This window comes from Scyliorhinus torazame, chromosome 16, assembly GCF_047496885.1.
Source record: "Scyliorhinus torazame isolate Kashiwa2021f chromosome 16, sScyTor2.1, whole genome shotgun sequence".
In the NCBI taxonomy this organism is placed as follows: domain Eukaryota; kingdom Metazoa; phylum Chordata; class Chondrichthyes; order Carcharhiniformes; family Scyliorhinidae; genus Scyliorhinus; species Scyliorhinus torazame.
In genome coordinates this window covers 32,595,690-32,618,313 of record NC_092722.1, presented here as the reverse complement: position 1 = coordinate 32,618,313, position 22,624 = coordinate 32,595,690, and the positions used below count along the sequence as shown (strand labels likewise).

General features: G+C 46.5%; 1 protein-coding gene across 2 annotated transcripts in view; it reads left to right on the top strand.

Annotated features, from left to right (window-relative positions):
- Positions 1–22,624, top strand: part of clcn6 (chloride channel 6) — an 80,825-nt gene that overhangs the window by 27,283 nt on the left and 30,918 nt on the right. For both annotated transcript variants that reach the window (XM_072478181.1, XM_072478182.1), the window contains 9 exons: positions 1,156–1,214; positions 3,252–3,384; positions 4,777–4,890; positions 8,042–8,208; positions 9,884–9,998; positions 10,444–10,570; positions 19,741–19,894; positions 21,581–21,740; positions 22,101–22,207. In XM_072478181.1, the coding sequence (XP_072334282.1) occupies positions 1,156–1,214; positions 3,252–3,384; positions 4,777–4,890; positions 8,042–8,208; positions 9,884–9,998; positions 10,444–10,570; positions 19,741–19,894; positions 21,581–21,740; positions 22,101–22,207 (1,136 nt within the window). The remainder of the gene's footprint in view (positions 1–1,155; positions 1,215–3,251; positions 3,385–4,776; positions 4,891–8,041; positions 8,209–9,883; positions 9,999–10,443; positions 10,571–19,740; positions 19,895–21,580; positions 21,741–22,100; positions 22,208–22,624) is intronic.

Sequence of the window (22,624 nt, the reverse complement as noted above, 5' to 3'; positions counted from 1 at the left end):
CAGCAAATAAACACCCTGGGAAACATCCTCCACCTTTTCTCAAACCCCCCCACTTAACTCGTACTTCATCTTCTCCAACTGCAGGAAGTCGTACAGGTCACCCAACCAAGCCGCTACCCCCGGTGGCGATGCCGACCGCATCTCCAGTAAAATTTGCCACCGTGCAATCAGGGAGGCGAAGGCTACGACATCGGCCTTCCTCCTCTCCATGAACTCCGGCTTCTCTGAGACCCCAAATATCGCCACCAAAGGGTCAGGGTCCACCACCTCCTCCACTATCCTGGCTAAGACTGCGAACACTCCCGCCCAGAATCTTCCCACTTTTTCGCAACCCCAAAACATGTGCGCGTGATTTGCTGGCACCCGCCCACACCTCTCACACTCATCTGCTACCCCCAGAAAGAACCTACTCGTTCTCGCCCAAGTCATATGCACCCTGTGCACCACCTTAAACTGTATCAGGCTCATCCTTGTACAAGAGAAGGTCCCATTTACCCTACGCAGTGCCTCGCTCCATGCTCCCCAATTGATCTCTCCTCCCAACTCGGCTTCCCGTTTCTCTTTGATCTTAACCACCCGCCTGCCTACTCCCCCAGCCACTTGTACATATCCCCAATTCTTCCCTCCCCTTCCACATCCGGAAGCAGCAATCGCTCCAGCAGGATGTATCCCGGCAACCTAGGGAACCTCCTCCAGACCTTTCGCGTAAAGTCCCTAACCTGAACTCTCTCTCCCTCGGCAGCTCTACTCTCTCCCTTAGCTCCTCCAGACTGGCGAACCCTTCCTCCAAATACAAATCCCTCACCTTGACCAGCCTCACTTCCCTCCACCTCCTGTATACACTATCCATTCCCCCGGCTCAAGCCCATGATTCTCGCACAGCGGCGTTAGCACCGACATCCCTTCCACCCTAAAATGCCGCCTCAACTGATTCCACATCATAACCGTGAACTGCACCACTGGGCTCCTTGAATATTTACTCGGAGCCATTGGCAATGCTGCTGTCACCATAGCCCTCAAACTAGACCCCTTACAAAATTCCTCCTCCATCCTTACCCCTTCTACTTCCCACCACCGCCGCACCTTGTCCACATTGTGTATTGTGGTGTTTTGTTTTGTGTCTGATGCTTGATTTTCTTGCCTCCTCTGGAATAGTTTCAAAGCATCTCCCTTCGCAAGATCCAGTTCAACTTTCCGTATTTCCGCAGTGACAGGTAGGAACCATTGGCGGTCTCCAAATCCTGGAATTTCCTGAAATGTAATCAGCTTCTGTTCTGTCAGTTCAAACTTTGAGAACCACTAAACTGTCTGCTATATATAATCATCCCTGTTGGGCCCTCAAGCATTTCATTTGCTCCATTCAGAAGGTTGTTAACCATTTGAGGGTCAAGAGTGTTTGAAATTACTGAGCACGTTGCTAGTTTCTGTCGCCGCAGTTGTATAAAATTGAGTTTTGTTAGACATTTGAAGGTGTGTTTTATCAAAATAAGACCGGCAGAGATATCCAGGTAGATAATCATGATTTGTTAATTGGATTTAGGACAATGCGAAGCAAGCATTGGGCGTTTTAAGTTTGGTATTGAATGCTGCAACTTTGAAGTGTCCTCACCAGAGTCACTGACCATAGGAAAGGGGACATGGTTTGTGGGATATAAATTCTAGTCATCCCATATGGCAAAATAAAATATGATTTAATCAGTTCCTGAAAATTAGTAGACCTGTTGATCATAACTGATGTAGTTAGCAGATTGATTCATGCTAGTTGTAGAAGCTTTCGGCGTATTTGGCAAATGCAGGGTGAGCTGTGTCAATATGTTCAGAAACTGAGCAGTACCGCGCTCACTTACCAGCATCATTTCATGTGTCTACTGTGCCTTGGTAATGTTCTTTGCAACTGGATTAAGTTCTGCTGTGGAGCCTGTGCCGTGCACTCTTGAGTATTTGTGCAGGACGCACAACCATGGGTGGCACACCCTGTTGGTTAAAATGCATATTGAAAATTGTGTTTGGGGAAGTAGTTTTTGTTTCATAAATCGCCATGAGACTCTGCTTACTGGACTGCACAGTCTCTGTTGTGAGGACATGTTGAAGCCAGAACCTCCATTGGGCAGGAGAGTGGGGGCTTGGTCTCGCTTGGCACCAGGGGCTGTTTAGCACAGGGCTAAATCGCTGGCTTTGAAAGCAGACCAAGGCAGGCCAGCAGCACGGTCCAATTCCCGTAACAGCCTTCCCGAACAGGCGCCGGAATGTGGCGACTAGGGGCTTTTCACAGTAACTTCATTGAAGCCTACTTGTGACAATAAGCGATTTTCATTTTTTCATTTTCATTTTCATCAGCTGATCTGACTATCACTGGCGGGAGCCTTAGAGATCGCTTGCATCAGTAATTTACGGTTCAGACCAAAGGAAGCAGCCACTCAACAGCACCTTAAACATTTCTGCCATTTTCAAATTCCAGTTTTGACCCTAGAGAAATAATTGGGATTACCGCATGTCAGAGGGAAAGTGCGCAGTAGTGACCCAGGAAACCTGGAAATTCCACTTTTCCAGAGGTTCTGAAAATGGCAGGATCTCAGATAAATTTCTTGACTAATATGTTGGCTGTTGGCCGAGAAGCAGAGGCTGTTTGACGATCAGGAAACCCGGTAGTACAAAGTTACAGCCTGGGATTGGAGCGGAAGGGAGGGGTGACTGGTTAGAGGAATGAACGGAAGGAAAGTCCTTGGGTGCAGGGAACATTGCGGAGTACAGTGGGATGGTCTGATTTACGGGATCATATTAACAGGTTAGCTTGGGAAGTCGGGGTTTTGGGAAGCTTCCCCGCTAGCTCACTAACAGCGCTGGAAAGTTGTTTGCCTGTTGTATCCAGCCACTCTTGCCTCTCTTTGGCGGTTGGGTTTTCTGAGCCATGTAATTGAAAATTGTCCAAAAAGCTGAGATATCCAAGATAATTAAAGCATCAAAATGCTGGTTCACCTCTGGATAGCAGCCCTGTCAACCTGCCTCCGATAAAACCAAAAGTTCACAATTGGAGACCGATTGCAATCTAGTTTCCATTCGGCATTGGGGGTTTAAAATCCCCACCCCCCCTTGCATCGGAATATTCAATCTGGGATCAGATTCGCGCATACAGCTGGGTGTTTATTTCAGAGAAACCGAGGAGAAGAAATCGATTTGTTTTATTTTGGATGCTGAGGCCTCAAGTGGGATTTTATGACACAGTAACTCAGAAGCTCTTCTTGGCTTCACAGGGACAAACGGGACTTTGTGTCGGCGGGGGCAGCAGCGGGTGTTGCGGCAGCGTTTGGGGCCCCAATTGGAGGGACGTTGTTCAGTCTGGAGGAGGGATCCTCGTTCTGGAATCAGGCTCTAACATGGAAAGTGGTGAGTGAGGCCCATTAACACAAGCGCAAAGGGAAGAGCCGATAAGTGTGGGGCAGTGTCGTAGTTGGTCCGGTGGAGGCTGTTACTGTATGCAATGGTGTTTAGCTATGGTGAGGCCATGTAGGGGGCAGTGCAGTTATTTCTGGTGAGGGGGTTCACATTGTGCAATGGCAGAATTCCAGAGGTGATGTGAGAGCCCTTGACATCAAGACTGTTTGATCAAGTATGGCATCAGCAAACCTGAGTAACACTAGAATCAGTGGGAATCAGGGAAAAAAAATTTGCACGCTGGCTGGAGTCATAAATGGCGCAAAAGAAGATGGGTGCAATTGTTGAAGGTCAGTCATCTCCGCTCCAGGACGATCACTGCAGGAGTTCCCTAGCACAGTGTCCTTGGCCCAACCATTTGCAGCTGTTTCATCAATGGCCTTCCTTTCACCATAATGTCAGAAGTGGGGATGGCACAATGTTCAGCTTCATTTGTGACTCCTCAGACACTTGATCAATCCATGTCCAAATGCAGCAAGACCTGGAAATATTCAGACTTGGGTTGATGAGTGGAAATAACATTCACCCCATGACATTCAATGGCATTACCATTGCTGAATTCTCCATTATCAACACCCTAGGGGTTACCATTGACCAGAAACTCTGTGGCGACATGAGCAGATCAGAGACTAGGGATCCTGCGGCGAGTAACCCGCCATCTGACTCCCCAAAGCCTGTTCACCATCTACAAGGCACAAGCCGCTGTGTGATGGAATACTTCCCTGCCCCCTTCCTGGACAAATGCACCTCCAACAACACCCAAGTAGCTTGACACCATTCAGGGCAAAGCAGCCTGCTTGATTGGCACCCCTTCCACAAACATTCAATCCCTTCATCGCTGAAGCACAATGGGAGTATTGTGTACCATCTACAAGATGCACTATAGGAACTAACCAAGATTCCATAGGCAGCTCCTTCCAAACGCAGCAGACACATGGGAACACCATGACCTGAAAGTTCCCTTCCAAGCCACTCACCATCCTGTCTTGGAAATGTATCGCCATTCCGTCACCGTCTCTGGGTCAAAATCCCCGAACTCCCTCCCTAAATGCACTATGGATGCACATATACCACGGACTGAAGTGGTTCAAAAAGGCACCACCTTCAGAGCAATTTGGGTTGGCCAAGTAATGCTGACCTAACCAGCGAAGCCCAATCCTGTAAATGAATTTTAAAAATATATATATAGTCATTTGACTGTCGAAACTGTGCGGTGTGGTGCAGTAGTTGGCTTGAGCGAGCATAGCTGTGTGCGGAACTGTGTAATATTTTGGCTGGGATGACTGGTTCTGTGATGAGGTGTAGTTCTGTCCTTCAATTGTTTTCTGCTGTACTCTCTTCCAGCTCTTCTGCTCAATGTCTGCCACATTCACATTGAATCTGTTCCGTTCGGGGATCCGCTATGGGAGCTGGGGTTCCTTCCAGCTGCCTGGACTGCTCAACTTTGGCGAGTTTAAGGTATACCGAAGGTTTGGTGTTACCTTCTGTAACAGCTTTCACAACCCCATCTGCAAAACCCCAATAGTTTTGGAAGTACTTAGACTGTGGGGAAATATCACATAAAATGTGTTGTTCACAGGCAGAGCTAAACGTTGTTTTTAAAACCAATATTATCATTTAATTGGCACTTTTCACATACTCGACGTCCCAAAGCGTTGGTAGTGTCGGAAATACAGCAGCCAGTTTGCACGCAGCAAGTCCTGCAAATGGCAATGTACTCATGACTAGATAAACTACCTTTTAATGATGTGGATTGAGGGATAAATATTGGCCACTGCACAAAGTGTAACTCCTCTTCTCCGAAATAGTGCAATGGGATCTTTTACATCCACCTGAGCAGGGTTAACAGCCTTTATCAATGTCTCATTGGAAGAGTAGTACATCCTTGCTACTGCACTGGAGTAACAGCCTAGGTTTCTGAAGTGTAACTTGAGCCCACAACACTCTGGCCCAGGCAAGAGTGCTGCCAACTGCTCCGCAACTGTTTCCCAAGTCTGGCAAAATGAGTAAGGTTATTTGTTCTGATGTATTACTGATTCCGTCATTACGCCTACACTTCTGTTGCACCATTATTAGAAGTAAACTCGATTATTGCTTGAAAATTTAGATTTATTAGCAATCCTGCAACTGAGTCAGAAGGTTGAGTGAGTGTTCAAGTCTCAATCCAAAGATGAGCAGATACTGTCGGCCGTCACTGCAGTAGAATATTGATGGGAGTGTTGCACAGTCGGAAGTGCCTGGTATTACGATCCCAGACCAGGCCTCCACAGTGGCTAGGATACTGGACTGAAACCCCAATAAGTTTAGTTTAGACTGGCCGGAAAGAATGATTCACTTCAGGAGTGATTGCACGAGAAAAATGGGGCTTTGGTATTTTTAAAACAAAACTTTATTATAGATATGATACACTTTTTAACTTTGCACACGAAAAGAACAGCTTACAATTACCCCTTAACACTACTACACAATTTCCCAGTAAGCAGCAAGAAAAGAAACATACAACTGTCAATCTATCTTAAAATTAGCAGGAAATAGAGTAATACTTTCTTTACAGAACAGATTCTGCTCTTGTTAGAACCCCTTCAGACTCTGGCTGAATGCTTTCAAATAGCTGATTCAAATGGGTTGTTTCAGCCTCTTAATTGTCATCAGACAAGACTGCTCTGCTTTTAAAATATTATTACTCTTGTTTTTAAACTCTCCTACTTAGAAAGAATTATGGACTCGGTCAGGCAAATCAGAACTCAGTTCCTCTCTCTCCCGCAAAGGTTTTCCAAACTCCCTCTCTGACGCTTTCTACAATGTCTCTGAGCTCCACCAGCACTGACATCATTTCCCCAAACTTAAAAAACAAATTAACTTTCCATGGGGCTGCAAGCATAATAACTCCTACATCAGACTCCTATTCATTGACTACAGCTCTGCCTTCAACACCATAATCCCAGTCAAGCTCCTATGAAAACTCCAAAACCTAGGACTTGGCTCCTCCCTCTACAACTGAATCCTCAACTTCCTGACCCATTGACTACAAACAGTAAGAATAAACAGTACCTCCTCCATGATAATCCTCAATACCAGGACCTCGTAAGGCTGCGTACTTAGCCCCCTACTATACTCCCTATACACACAAGATTGTGTGGCAAAATTTGGCTCCAATTCCATCTACAAGTTTGTTGATGACCCGACCGTACTGGGTCGGATCTCAAACATCGATGAGTCAGAGTACAGGAGGGAGATCGAGAACCTAGTGGAGCGGTGTAACGACAACAATCCCTCAAAGTCAGCAAAACTAAGGAGCTGATCATTGACTTCAGGAAGCGAAATATCGTACACACCTCTGTCTGTATCAATGGTGCCGAGGTGGAAATGGTTGACAGCTTCAACTTCCTAGGTGTGCACATCATCAACAATCTGACCTGGTTCACCCATGTCAACACTACGACCAAGAAAGCCTAACAGTGCCTCTACGTCCTCAGGAAACTAAGGAAATGCAGCATGTCGCATTGACTGTTACCAAATTTGACAGATGCACCATAGAAAGCATCCTAACTGGCTGCATCACACCCTGGTTTGACAACTGCTCGGCCCAAGATCATAAGAAACTACAGAGAGTCGTGAACACAGCTCAGTCCATTAGACAAAACCGCCTCCCATCCATTGATTTTTGTCTACACTTCCCCCTGCCTTGGGAAAGCAGGCAGCATAATCAAAGACCCCTCCCACCCTGATTATACTCTCTTCCAATTTCTTCCATCAGGCAGGAGATACAAAAGTTTGAGAACATGCACTAACAGGTTAAAAACCGGCTTCTTCCCCACTGTTATCTGACTCCTAAATGACCCTCTTATGGACTGAACTGATCTCTCCACACATCTTCTCTACTGAGTAGTACTACACTCTGTATGCTTCACCCGATGCCTGTGTCTATGTATTTACATTGTGTATTTATGTATGTCCTACGTTTTTTCATGCATGGAACGATCTGTCAGGACTGTACGCAAAACAGTATTTTTCACTGTACCTTGGTACACGTGACAATTAATCAAATCAACTCCCCAAGGACTTCCCCATGCAAACACTATGCATTAGTCCAGACTGAAAAATACATTCCTTGCTCAATTTCACACACTGGCTGCTTAAACTACCCAAGCCCTGCCGAACAAGACTCCTGTTTTTACAAAACATGACCATTTCAATAAAACACACTATGACTCCAGGCTTTTAACCCTTAAATTGTCCCAATATTTAGAAGCCAATAGTCCTCAAAATTTCCAATTGTCACACTAGATGATAAGCTGAGGGCACCCTTTGCTTGTTCAGGAGGATATAAAAACATTCCAGGGTATATTTTTGAAAAGATTCAATTCACTTTGTCTGTCTTGCTCTCTCACGCTTGTCAAGTTTCTAAACAGAGTGGCCAGAAAGTGCACTTGTTTCCCCTAAACTGCCCCAAGCAAGTTCTGATGTACATGCCCTGCGCTGACATGTGGCCGCTTGATAAGTCCCTTTGAGGTGTGATTGTGTGGACAGTGTAAGTTGGGGTCTGGGTGTTTTACTCAATCTTGATGTAAGCTAAGTCCAGCTGGTTGCTGATGACATTGTGTATTAGTGTGCAGATGGAGACAAGAAATGTCATTTGTGGACAGCAGTGGATCTGGCTTTCTTTGTCATCATGGGTGTGATTGGCGGACTCTTGGGAGCTCTGTTTAACTGTCTGAATAGAAGGCTAGCAAAGTACCGCATGCGTAATGTGCACCCCAAGGCCAAGTTTGTCCGGTAAGTGAGCGAGGCTGAGAGAGTTCCTCAAACTCTCAGCCTCCACATCTTAAACTCTGATCGTGTTCCCAATTCTTAAGCTTCTTGGTTTATTTTTCTATATCTAATGTGTTACAATACCCAGACCAGATCCCAATTCATATTGAGAAACCCCAACAATTTTTCTATACGTAAACTGTGAGGAAAGGATACTTCGCTCCAGAAGTGATTCCACTAACAAATAGGGATGTTTTACATTAAAACAAACTTTATTATTAACACAGGATTAAACACATTAACGTCACAGAAAATAGCTTTTCAATTAACAGTTAAACAATTCTTAAAATAAAGGAAACCCTTGAACGAGTAACTTCTACCTTCTCTATCTCCAATTAAGCAAAGCTCACTACAGATCAAACACCACTTATTAATAAAGTTAGCAAATACAGATATAGTTGGCTGTACCATTGTATAGAGATTTCTTTTCAGGAAGCTAGAGAGAGACCCTTTCAGAAACTTCCTGCAAATCCTCTGTCTCTGTCAGACTCCTGCTCAGCCTGACAGCATTTGGAAAAACTGCTGCTCAACTTAAAACTCCTAGCAGACTGCCAAGCCTATATCAAAACTGTAAAACTATAGACCGACCTGGCTCCTCACATTAATTGCATAGTCTTTATCGGACATAGATGACCTGCTTACCTAAGATTAAACACATTGTCTCAAATTATCTAGATAAAAGTAAATTACTGTGGTTGCTAGAACAGAACCAAAAACAGAAAATATTGGACAATCTCAGCAGGTCCACAGATGCTGTCAGACCTGCTGAGATTGACCAGTAACTTCTGTTTTTGTCTCAAATTATCTACTCTCCAGGAAATCTCCAACAGTCGTAACAAAGTTCCATTTGGCATCTCTTTGTAAACAGGTATATTGTTGGAATGAATGATTATCTCACTCTTCTGACATCTTAATTGCACCTTATGCAGACATACTGTCATCTGTATGTTAAACCAGGAATTTTTAAAGCTATTACTACAGCAGATACATAATACAATCTATATAAAACTTTCCTTCATTCATTACAACTGGTTGTTCTGACACTTGCTGGAGGTATGTTTCCATAGGTGCTGATTACACACGCAAGCACACACCTCCCCACAATTAAGGGGTAATTTAGCATGGCCAATCCACCTACTCTGCAAATTTTTTTTGGGTTGTGGGGGTGAGACCCACGTAGACACAGGGTCATGTGCAAACTCCACATGGACAGTGACCTGGAACTGGGATCACACCCAGGTCCCCGGCCCCATAAGGCAGCAGTGCTAACCACTGTGCCACCCTCAACATGACAATTTCAGCCAATGTTTAAAGTATGCCTTCCGGCCTGCATCAGTGAGCCAGAATTGGGTTCCTGCCTGATTTTCACCCCCATGCGCTTCCCACCCCATCACAAGTTTGCAACAGCACCCATCAGAAACTACCTGTCTTGAGTTCAACAACTGTGCATTCCTCTGGGTGCTGGGTGTAAATTTGTTTTTTTTACCTACAAATCACCTCAAATTTGGTCCTGGTGATGCAAGTACCTCAACGATGTGTTGCCAGTCGGTTGCAGTGAGACTCATTGTGTCTGTTTATCTTCCATTTAAATTGGAATGTCATAGAGCGTTTGTTTGTGTCTCTATCTCTCTGGCCTCAGGGTTCTGGAGAGTCTGCTGGTTGCTTTGGTAACAACGCTGGTCGTGTTTATAGCCTCCATGACACTAGGAGAATGTCGTGAGATCCCTTCGCAAATGCACAACACAACCCTACTGGTGAGTGTGTCACTCACTTTTATAATCACTGCAGAGGCTTCAAAACTTTTGGAGAATTGATGGTTTGATTGTGCAATCAAATAATTTAACCCTGATCCAGTTGAAAGTTTACAAAATTTAACCTTCAGCTTTGTAAAAACATTTATAGTACTTTGTTTTATGTTGACATTTTCAGATGTGTGAGAAGTGACCTGAATTCAGTGATGTTTAAGTACTTTGTCCTTTAAGCGGTCTGCTGTATGTCATTGTGAGGATGAGACATCTGTTTGTCCCAGTCATCCCTGGTAGTTCGACTCTTTGACTCATTTCATTGAATGAAAGATAAAACAGTGCCTGTGATGGGGCTGGGCTGCCATTTCACATTCATGAGCTCCTATTCCTGTTCGCTCAAATCTTGTCACATTGCACTGTGTTTTATTATACTTTGCTTTTTTTGTTATCTCAGCTATCGGAGCGGAATGTGAATTCCAGCATCAAAACCTTCTTCTGTCCCAACCAAACTTACAATGACATGGCCACACTCTTCTTCAACCTCCAAGAGACTGCCATTCTTCAACTCTTCCACCAGGACGGTGAGCCACAGTTGGTTTGATTCATAGAATAGAACATAGAACGATACAGCGCAGTACAGGCCCTTCGGCCCACGATGTTGCACCAAAACAAAAGCCATCTAACCTACACTATGCCATTATCATCCATATGTTTATCCAATAAACTTTTAAATGCCCTCAATGTTGGCGAGTTCACTACTGTTGCAGATAGGGCATTCCACGGCCTCACTACTCTGCGTAAAGAACCTACCTCTGACCTCTGTCCTATATCTATTACCCCTCAGTTTAAAGCTATGTCCCCTCGTGCCAGCCATTTCCATCCGCGGGAGAAGGCTCTCACTGTCCACCCTATCTAACCCCCTGATCATTTTGCATGCCTCTATTAAGTCTCCTCTTAACCTTCTTCTCTCCAACGAAAACAACCTCAAGTCCATCAGCCTTTCCTCATAAGATTTTCCCTCCATACCAGGCAACATCCTGATAAATCTCCTCTGCACCCGCTCCAAAGCTTCCAAGTCCTTCCTATAATGCGGTGACCAGAACTGTACGCAATACTCCAAATGCGGCCATACCAGAGTTTTGTACAGCTGCAACATGACCTCATGACTCCGGAACTCAATCCCTCTACCAATAAAGGCCAATATTCCGTAGGCCTTCTTCACAACCCTATCAACCTGGGTGGCAACTTTCAGGGATCTATGTACATGGACACCTAGATCCCTCTGCTCATCCACACTTCCAAGAACTTTACCATTAGCCAAATATTCCGCATTCCTGTTATTCCTTCCAAAGTGAATCACCTCACACTTTTCTGCATTGAACTCCATTTGCCACCTCTCAGCCCAGCGCTGCAGCTTATCTATGTCCCTCTGTAACCTGCTACATCCTTCCGCACTGTCGACAACACCACCGACTTTAGTGTCGTCTGCAAATTTACTCACCCACCCTTCTGCGCCCTCCTCTAGGTCATTGATTAAAATGACAAACAGCAACGGCCCCAGATCAGATCCTTGTGGTACGCTACTTGTAACTGAACTCCATTCTGAACATTTCCCATCAACCACCACCCTCTGTCTTCTTTCAGCTAGCCAATTTCTGATCCACATCTCTAAATCACCCTCAATCCCCAGCCTCCGTATTTTCTGCAATAGCCTACCGTGGGGAACCTTATCAAACGCTTTACTGAAATCCATATACACCACATCAACTGCTCTACCCTCGTCTACCTGTTCAGTCACCTTCTCAAAGAACTCGATAAGGTTTGTGAGGCATGACCTACCCTTCACAAAGCCATGCTGACTATCCCTGATCATATTATTCCTATCTAGATGATTATAAATCTTGTCTCTTATAATCCCCTCCAAGACTTTACCCACTACAGACGTGAGGCTCACTGGTCTATAGTTGCCGGGGTTGTCTCTGCTCCCCTTTTTGAACAAAGGGACCACATTTGCTATCCTCCAGTCCTCTGGCACTATTCCTGTAGCCAATGATGACATAAAAATCAAAGCCAAAGGTCCAGCAATCTCTTCCCTGGCCTCCCAGAGAATCCTAGGATAAATCCCATCAGGCCCCGGGGACTTATCTATTTTCAGTCTATCCAGAATTGCCAACACCTCTTCCCTATGTACCTCAATGCCATCTATTCTAATAGCCTGGGTCTCAGCATTCTCCTCCACAACATTATCTTTTTCCTGAGTGAATACTGATGAAAAATATTCATTTAGTATCTCGCCTATCTCTTCAGACTCCACACACAACTTCCCATCCCTGTCCTTGACTGGTCCTACTCTTTCCCTAGTCATTCGCTTATTCCTGACATACCTATAGAAAGCTTTTGGGTTTTCCTTGATCCTACCTGCCAAATACTTCTCATGTCCCCTCCTTGCTCGTCTTAGCTCTCTCTTTAGATCCTTCCTCGCAATACAATGATTCCAGCGCAGGAGAGGGCCATTTGGCCCGTTGAGTCTGGACTAGCTCTCTGAAGGAGCAGCTTATCTAGTGCTGCTGCCCTGCTGTCTCCCTGTAGCCCTGCACATTCTCCCTTTTATGGTAATCCAATTCCCGCTTCACTACCTGAATTGAACCTGCCTCCACTACGCTTTCAGGCAGTGCATTCCTCGCCATTTTTTCTCATGTCTTCATTGTTTCTTTTGCCATTCATCTTAAATATGTGCCCTCTGATTCTCAATCCTTCCACCAATGGGAACCGTTTCTGACCATCTACCCAGACCCCTCATGATTTTGATTACCTATATCAAATCTCCTGTCAACCTTCTCTTTAAGAAGTCCCAACTTCTCCAGTCTATTTACATAACTCTTAACCATCCTCACGAATCTTTTCTTTTTTTTTAATTAAATATTTTATTGAAAATTTTTGGTCAACCAACACAGTACATTGTGCATCCTTTACACAATATTATAACAACACAAATAACAATGACCTATTTTATAAACAAAAAATGAATAAATAATAAATAACAAAAATAAAAACTAGCCCTAATTGGCAACTGCCTTGTCACAAGTAACACTCTCCAAAAATATAATTTAACAGTCCAATATATAATTATCTGTAGCAACGACCTATACATACTATACAGTATATATTAACAACCCTGAGAGTCCTTCTGGTTCCTCCTCCTCCTCTCCCCTCCCCCCCCCCCCGATCCTGGGTTGCTGCTGCTGCCTTCTTTTTCCCATTCCGTCTATCTTTCTGCGAGGTATTCCACGAGCGGTTGCCACTGCCTGGTGAACCCTTGAGCCGACCCCCTTCGGACGAACTTAATCCGCTCTAGCTTTATAAACCCCGCCATGTCATTTATCCAGGTCTCCACCCCCGGGGGCTTGGCTTCTTTCCACATTAGCAATATCCTGCGCCGGGCTACTAGGGACGCAAAGGCCAAAACATCGGCCTCTCTCGCCTCCTGCACTCCCGGCTCTTGTGCAACCCCAAATATAGCCAACCCCCAGCTTGGTTCGACCCGGACTCCTACTACTTTTGAAAGCACCTTTGTCACCCCCATCCAAAACCCCTGTAGTGCCGGGCATGACCAAAACATATGGGTATGATTCGCTGGGCTTCTTGAGCACCTCGCACACCTATCCTCCACCCCAAAAAATTTACTGAGCCGTGCTCCAGTCATATGTGCCCTGTGTAATACCTTAAACTGAATCAGGCTTAGCCTGGCACACGAGGACGACGAGTTTACCCTGCTTAGGGCATCTGCCCACAGCCCCTCCTTGATCTCCTCCCCCAGCTCTTCTTCCCATTTCCCTTTTAGTTCATCTACCATAGTCTCCCCTTCGTCCCTCATTTCCCTATATATATCTGACACCTTACCATCCCCCACCCATGTCTTTGAGATCACTCTGTCCTGCACCTCTTGTGTCGGGAGCTGCGGGAATTCCCTCACCTGTTGCCTCGCAAAAGCCCTCAGTTGCATATACCTGAATGCATTCCCTTGGGGCAACCCATATTTCTCGATCAGCGCTCCCAGACTCGCGAACTTCCCATCCACAAACAGATCTTTCAGTTGCGTTATTCCTGCTCTTTGCCACATTCCATATCCCCCATCCATTCCCCCCGGGGCAAACCTATGGTTGTTTCTTATCGGGGACCCCCCCAAGGCTCCAGTCTTTCCCCTATGCCGTCTCCACTGTCCCCAAATCTTCAGTGTAGCCACCACCACCGGGCTTGTGGTGTAGTTCCTCGGTGAGAACGGCAATGGGGCTGTCACCATAGCCTGCAGGCTAGTCCCCCTACAGGACGCCCTCTCTAATCTCTTCCACGCCGCTCCCTCCTCCTCTCCCATCCACTTACTCACCATTGAAATATTAGCGGCCCAATAATACTCACTTAGGCTCGGTAGTGCCAGCCCCCCCCTATCCCTGCTACGCTGTAAGAATCCCTTCCTCACTCTCGGGGTCTTCCCGGCCCACACAAAACCCATGATGCTCTTTTCAATCCTTTTTAAAAAAAAAAGCCTTCGTAATCACCACCGGGAGGCACTGAAACACAAAGAGGAATCTCGGGAGGACCACCATCTTGCACCCGCCCTGCCATTGACAGGGATACCATATCCCATCTCTTGAAATCCTCCTCCATCTGTTCCACCAACCGCGTTAAATTTAACATATGCAATGTGCCCCAATTCTTAGCTATCTGGATCCCCAGGTAACGAAAGTCCCTTGTTACCTTCCTCAACGGTAGGTCCTCTATTTCTCTACTCTGCTCCCCTGGATGCACCACAAACAACTCACTTTTCCCCATGTTCAATTTATACCCTGAAAAATCCCCAAACTCCCCAAGTATCCGCATTATTTCTGGCATCCCCGCCACCGGGTCCGCCACGTATAGTAGCAAATCGTCCGCATACAAAGATACCCGGTGCTCTTCTCCTCCCCTAAGTACTCCCCTCCACTTCTTGGAACCCCTCAACGCTATCGCCAGGGGCTCAATCGCCAGTGCAAACAATAATGGGGACAGAGGGCATCCCTGCCTTGTCCCTCTATGGAGCCGAAAATATGCAGATCCCCGTCCATTCGTGACCACGCTCGCCACTGGGGCCCTATACAACAGCTGCACCCATCTAACATACCCCTCTCCAAAACCAAATCTCCTCAACACCTCCCACAAATAATCCCACTCCACTCTATCAAATGCTTTCTCGGCATCCATCGCCACTACTATCTCCGTTTCTCCCTCTGGTGGGGCCATCATCATTACCCCTAACAACCTCCGTATATTCGTGTTCAGCTGTCTCCCCTTCACAAACCCAGTTTGGTCCTCGTGGACCACCCCCGGGACACATTCCTCTATTCTCATTGCCATTACCTTGGCCAGGACCTTGGCATCTACATTTAGGAGGGAAATAGGTCTATAGGACCCGCATTGTAGCGGGTCCTTTTCCTTCTTTAAGAGAAGCGATATCGTTGCTTCAGACATAGTCGGGGGCAGTTGTCCCCTTTCCTTTGCCTCATTAAAGGTCCTCGTCAGTACCGGGGCGAGCAAGTCCACATATTTTCTATAGAATTCGACTGGGAATCCATCCGGTCCCGGGGCCTTTCCCGCCTGCATGCTCCTAATTCCTTTCACCACTTCTTCTACCTCGATCTGTGCTCCCAGTCCCACCCTTTCCTGCTCTTCCACCTTGGGAAATTCCAGCTGATCCAAGAAGCCCATCATTCTCTCCCTCCCATCCGGGGGTTGAGCTTCATATAATTTTTTATAAAATGTCTTGAACACTCCATTCACTCTCTCCGCTCCCCGCTCCATCTCTCCTTCCTCATCCCTCACTCCCCCTATTTCCCTCGCTGCTCCCATTTTCCTCAATTGGTGTGCCAGCAACCTGCTCGCCTTCTCCCCATATTCGTACTGTACACCCTGTGCCTTCCTCCATTGTGCCTCTGCAGTGCCTGTAGTCAGCAAGTCAAATTCTACATGTAGCCTTTGCCTTTCCCTGTACAGTCCCTCCTCCGGTGCTTCCGCATATTGTCTGTCCACCCTCAAAAGTTCTTGCAGCAACCGCTCCCGTTCCTTACTCTCCTGCTTCCCTTTATGTGCCCTTATTGATATCAGGTCCCCTCTAACCACCGCCTTCAACGCCTCCCAGACCACTCCCACCTGGACCTCCCCATTATCATTGAGTTCCAAGTACTTTTCAATGCACCCCCTCACCCTTAGACACACCCCCTCATCTGCCATTAGTCCCATGTCCATTCTCCAGGGTGGGCGCCCTCCTGTTTCCTCCCCTGTCTCCAAGTCCACCCAGTGTGGAGCGTGATCCGAAATGGCTATAGCCGTGTACTCCGTTCCCCTCACCTTCGGGATCAATGCCCTACCCAGCACAAAAAAGTCTATTCGCGAGTAGACTTTATGGACATAGGAGAAAAACGAGAACTCCTTACTCCTAGGTCTGCTAAATCTCCACGGGCCTACACCTTCCATCTGCTCCATAAAATCTTTAAGTACCTTGGCTGCTGCCGGCCTCCTACCAGTCCTGGACTTCGACCTATCCAGCCCTGGTTCCAACACCGTATTAAAATCTCCCCCCATTATCAGCTTTCCCATCTCTAGGTCCGGAATGCGTCCTAGCATCCGCCTCATAAAATTGGCATCATCCCAGTTCAGGGCATATACGTTTACCAAAACCACCGTCTCCCCCTGTAGTTTGCCACTCACCATCACGTATCTGCCCCCGTTATCCGCCACTATAGTCTTTGCCTCGAACATTACCCGCTTCCCCACTAATATAGCCACCCCCCTGTTTTTCGCATCTAGCCCCGAATGGAACACCTGCCCCACCCATCCTTTGCGTAGCCTAACCTGGTCTATCATTTTCAGGTGCGTTTCCTGTAACATAACCACATCTGCCTTAAGTTTCTTAAGGTGTGCGAGTACCCGTGCCCTCTTTATCGGCCCGTTCAGCCCTCTCACGTTCCACGTGATCAGCCGAGTTGGGGGGCTTCCTACCCCCCCCCCCCCCCCCCCGCCTTGTCGATTAACCATCACCTTTTTCCAGCTCCTCACCCGGTTCCCACGCAGCTGTATCTCCCCCAGGCGGTGCCCCCCCGCCCATCCTCTCCCATACCAGCTCCCCCCTCTCCCCAGCAGCAGCAACCCAGTAATTCCCCCCTCCCACCCCCCCCCCCCCCCCCCCCGCTAGATCCCCCGCTAGCCTAATTACTCCCCCCATGTTGCTCCCAGAAGTCAGCAAACTCTGGCTGACCTCGGCTTCCCCCCGTGACCTCGGCTCGCACCGTGCGACGCCCCCTCCTTCCTGCTTCTCTATTCCCGCCATGATTATCATAGCGCGGGAACCAAGCCCATGCTTCTCCCTTGGCCCCGCCCCCAATGGCCAACGCCCCATCTCCTCCACCTCCCCTCCTCCCCCCATCACCACCTGTGGGAGAGAGAAAAGTTACCGCATCGCAGGATTAGTACATAAAACCCCTCTTTGCCCCCCACATTCGCCCCACCACTTTGTTCGAACGTTCTTTTTAATAACCCGCTCATTCCAGTTTTTCTTCCACAATAAAAGTCCACGCTTCATCCGCCGTCTCAAAGTAGTGGTGCCTCTCTCGATATGTGACCCACAGTCTTGCCGGTTGCAGCATTCCAAATTTTATCTTCTTTTTATGAAGCACCGCCTTGGCCCGATTAAAGCTCGCCCTCCTTCTCGCCACCTCCGCACTCCAGTCTTGATAAACGCGGATCACCGCGTTCTCCCATTTACTACTCCGAGTTTTCTTCGCCCATCTAAGGACCATTTCTCTATCCTTAAAACGGAGGAATCTCACCACTATGGCTCTGGGAATTTCTCCTGCTCTCGGTCCTCGCGCCATCACTCGGTATGCTCCCTCCACCTCCAACGGACCTGCCGGGGCCTCCGCTCCCATTAACGAGTGCAGCATCGTGCTCACATATGCCCCGACGTCCGCTCCCTCCACACCTTCAGGAAGACCAAGAATCCTCAGGTTGTTCCTCCTTGCGTTGTTTTCCAGTGCCTCCAACCTTTCCACACATCGTTTCTGATGTGCCTCCTGCGTCTCCGTCTTCACCACCAGGCCCTGTATATCGTCCTCATTCTCGGCTGCCTTTGCCTTCACGACCCGAAGCTCCCGCTCCTGGGTCTTTTGTTCCTCCTTTAGCCCTTCGATCGCCTGTAGTATCGGGGCCAACAGCTCTTTCTTCATTTCCTTTTTGATCTCTTCCACACAGCATTTCAAGAACTCTTGTTGTTCAGGGCCCCATGTTAAACTGCCACCTTCCGACGCCATCTTGGTTTTTGCTTGCCTTCCTTGCCGCTGTTCTAAAGGATCCACTGCAATCTGGCCACTTCCCTCTCCTTTTTCCATCCGTATCTAGGGGGGATTCCCTTCTGGTTTACCGCACAGTGTTTTTAGCCGTCAAAATTGCCGTTGGGGCTCCTATCAAGAGCCCAAAAGTCCGTTTCACAGGGAGCTGCCGAAATGTGCGACTCAGCTGGTCATCGCCGCACCCGGAAGTCCTCACGAATCTTTTCTGCAGTCTCTCTAATGCCTTCACATCTTTCCCAACATGTGTTGCCCAGAACTAGATGCAGTGCCTAAATTGAGGCTGAACCAGTATTTTTTTTTACAGATTTAATATAACTTCCATGATTGCTATTTTTGAGGTTCTGCTTGCTACAAAGCTCCCAAAATTGTGACTGCCTCTTTCTGCCCATGTCATTTGGATCGATGTGGGCCATGTCCGCTGGCTGCTCATTCTCCCCACTCAGTTTATTTTCCTTAGGAAGACTGTGGTGTAGTGGTATTGTCACTGAATGAGGAACCTAGAGACTCAGGTTAAAGCTCTGGGGGCCTGGGTTTAAATCCTACCAAGGTAGGTGATAGAATTTGAATTCAAGAAAAATCTGGAATTAATGATAATTGTTGATTGTCATTTAAAAAAAAAAACATTTGGTTAACTAATGTGCTTGAGGGTAGAAATTCTGCCAGCCTTGCCTGGCCTGGCCTACATGTGATTCCAAGCCCACAGCAATGTGGTTGAGTCTTAACTGCCCTCTGAAATGGCCTAGCAAGCCATTCTGTTTAAGGGCAATTAAGGATGGGCCTCATTGGTTGAAATTGGCTTATCGGATAGCCTGCTAACATGCCCACCACCCAGCCCTCGCTACATTCTACTCCTGCACTGTCCTTCTCTGGAGTCTATATCCATAGATAGCGTGTGGAAATCTAGAACTCTTCATTTTCCTCCCAACGCCACCCTGTCCCCAAGGTTCCTGAGGTTGGGGTCAATTGAAAACTTTAGATTTGATTTTGATGATTTTTGTTGCGCAAGGCTATTAATGGTTATGGAATCAAGATAGACAGATGGAATAAAGATACAGATCAAATTGATCATGATCTAGTTGAATGACAAAACAGATGTGAACGGCTGACTGGCCTCCCTCAGCGGAGCCATGACTGGTCATTTGGTGAGTCACAAATTAGGAGAACAGTCTCTGGAATTTGAGTAATGTAGGCAATTGAATTTAGAATAGTTGTCTAACTGATCAAGAAGTGTATTGCAGCTATTACAAAGATTGACAGGGTCCAGTCAGCCTGTGCCACACAAGCTATAATACTCCTGTCATTTTTGGCAAAACTATTGGATAATCCGAAGGATTTTATTGCTCAAGCTGTTTTTCTGTGTTTTGTTTCTGCAGGAACATTCAGTCCAGTCACTCTGAGCATTTTCTTTGTTCTTTATTTTTTTCTGGCCTGTTGGACGTATGGTGTGTCGGTCCCCAGTGGACTCTTTGTGCCCTCGCTCCTCTGTGGAGCTGCCTATGGTCGACTTGTGGCAAACGTTCTGAAAACGTGAGTGATGCGAGAATAAGTTCATTGCGATAGGTTTCCAAACTTCCTCGACCCGAGGTGACTACTGTTAGTCTGTGAAATTGTTGCAATCTCTGTTGAGATGGTTGATGTTTGAAGAGAAATTGGAGAACCCAGTGATTTACTGAAAGAATGAGCCACAACATTCCACTTTTTAACGCAAATGAATGTTACTGTACAAGAGTCAAGTAAAGCAAACACAACAAAGGTAACATTGAGAATCATGATAAACCACAACCACAGATACTTCAGACTAAAATCCCAAACTGAACCTCCCCTTGTTACTAAAATAAGCAAAATAATACGGATGCATGGAAACTGCAGCAGGAACAGAGAATTCTGGGAAACCTCAGCAATTCTGGCAGCATCTGTGGGAAGAGAAAACTGTTAATGTTTAAGAGTCTGCCTGACTCTTCATCCAAACTAAAGAGAGGGAAAATGTGTTGAATATTTTCCTGTACCTGGGCGAGATTGCAACAAGGTGTAGTAAACTTAAGAACAGGAGATGAATAGCCTGGTGTTGGGCGGCAGGGAAAGCGAGGTCTTTTGCACAAGACAAATGTATGGAAAATAAAAAAGGGGAGGAGTTGAGATGGCAAAGAACAGTCACGGATTAAAATTTTTGAACTCAATGAGTCCTGTGGGCTGTATCCTCCCCAACCGGAACATGAGATGCGGTTCCTTCAGTTTACGTAGGCTTCACTGGAGCATTTCAGCAGGTCAAGGGCAGACATGTGGGCATGAGAGCAAGGTGCTGAGTTAAAATGGCAAGCAGCAGGAAGGTTGATGTCACGCTTGCGAGCAAAGGTTTCCACAAAACAGTCACCCAATCTGCGTTTAGTCTCCTCAGTGCAGAGAAGACTGCATTGGGAGCAGTGAATACAATAGACCAATTTGAAGGGAGTGCAGGTAAATGCTGCTTAACCTGAAAGGAGTATTTGGAGCCCTAAATGGTGAGGAGGGAGGAGGTTGTGACTGGCAGACCCACTTGGTGAATGTTAAAGTTAGTATTTTCTCCTCATAAGATCAGGCCTTGGCTAACATTCATCTATTTTGCTCCCTCAACTAATGGCTTCCTCACCCTTTCTCCATGGCAGCGGGAAACATCTTAGCCCTGTCTCCAAGTAGACAACCTTTCCTCTTGGAAACAAAGGGGCTGATTTCAGCACACCTATTTACAATCTTGATACCGGTAACGAATTGAGTTTCAGGACATAGCAACATCTATGATTGCCTTCAAATGTAAGCATGGGTCACCTCCCTTTGAGTAGCACAGTTTGAGTCTTCCTTTTGATCTTACCAATTACCAACCAGCTTTTACAGTTAGGCATAGCCTTCAGCATAGATAACATGACTCCTCTGAATTGCCCTAAGTTTAAAGGTACATTCCCAAGCTTGAGCTCTCTTACAAATCAAAAGATGGAGTCCCTAAAATATATGAATTATGAAATTGGATATTTGCAAAATTGTGAAATGTTGAAGTGTGGTGTGTGGATAGGCACTCAATATCCATATCCAGTGAAGCAGCCACCAAAATGTGATCTCCTACATTTCACATCCTGGGGGATAGGGGTGGAGAACGGAGGCTCATGGAAGGGAGGAACAAGGTTGGATTGTCGGGGCATTGTGGATGGTAATAGCTTTTAACATTTTTTCTTATCTCCCTAGATTCATTGGGATGACGCACATTTATTCCGGGACCTTTGCTCTGGTCGGAGCAGCTGCATTCCTCGGTGGGGTGGTCCGTATGACCATCAGTCTCACAGTCATCCTCATTGAATCAACCAATGAAATCACTTATGGGTTGCCCATCATGGTCACACTGATGGTATGTCTTTGCCTGCCTGTGTGTGTCCAAATGGGAGTCGATAGAATGCTGCTAAGTGTGTAGTTACCGTGTTAAATGCTAAGATTGCATGGCAACCCAGGACATGGTATAAATATGACAACTTAGAGCTAGGTTAGAATTGCCTGTAAATTGATGCCCTCCTGATTGCAGCTGCCCTTTTTGTGAATTGCAAGTGAGCAGAGTACCCAGAGCTGATGGCCTGTGAGGGGCCTCACAGCCCCAGGAGGAGCAGGGTAAAGGTCACTTTCAATATGTGTACAGTGCTAAGTGCTTCACACTTCATCCAAAGCCCCTGTCTATCAGAGATTTCCATGCCTCTCCCTCCCTCTCTCTCTTCAGGTGGCAAAGTGGACAGGCGATTTCTTCAATAAAGGGATTTATGACTTGCATGTGGAGCTCCGTGGTGTACCCTTACTCGAGTGGGAGACTGAGGCTGAAATGGATAAGTAGGTGTTTATCATTACTGACTTGTACAACTCTCCTGCAAGTTATATTTGAAAGTACCTGCTATATAAATGCTGGATGCACTATAATATCACTGGCAGGAGAGTGCAACTACAGTGTAACAAGTTTAGATCAACACTTTCCATGATGAATGGAAAGAACAGGAACCATGACAGGAAAAATGTAACAAAAGATTTTTTTTTTAAAAATGCAGTAAAAGTAAGAGGAAGTAGGTGGGAATGTGGAGTTGAGGTCTGAAGGACAGAGCAGGCTCTTGAAGCCAGATGGCCTATCCTGTTCCTAATTCGTATGTCCGTCTAGTCTCTTTCTGTCAGATAATTAATCGATGTTATCAGTGAATCATTTGGTTGGATTTAACTTGAAGTTAATGTTTCGTGATGTATATTTAAAAGACATCG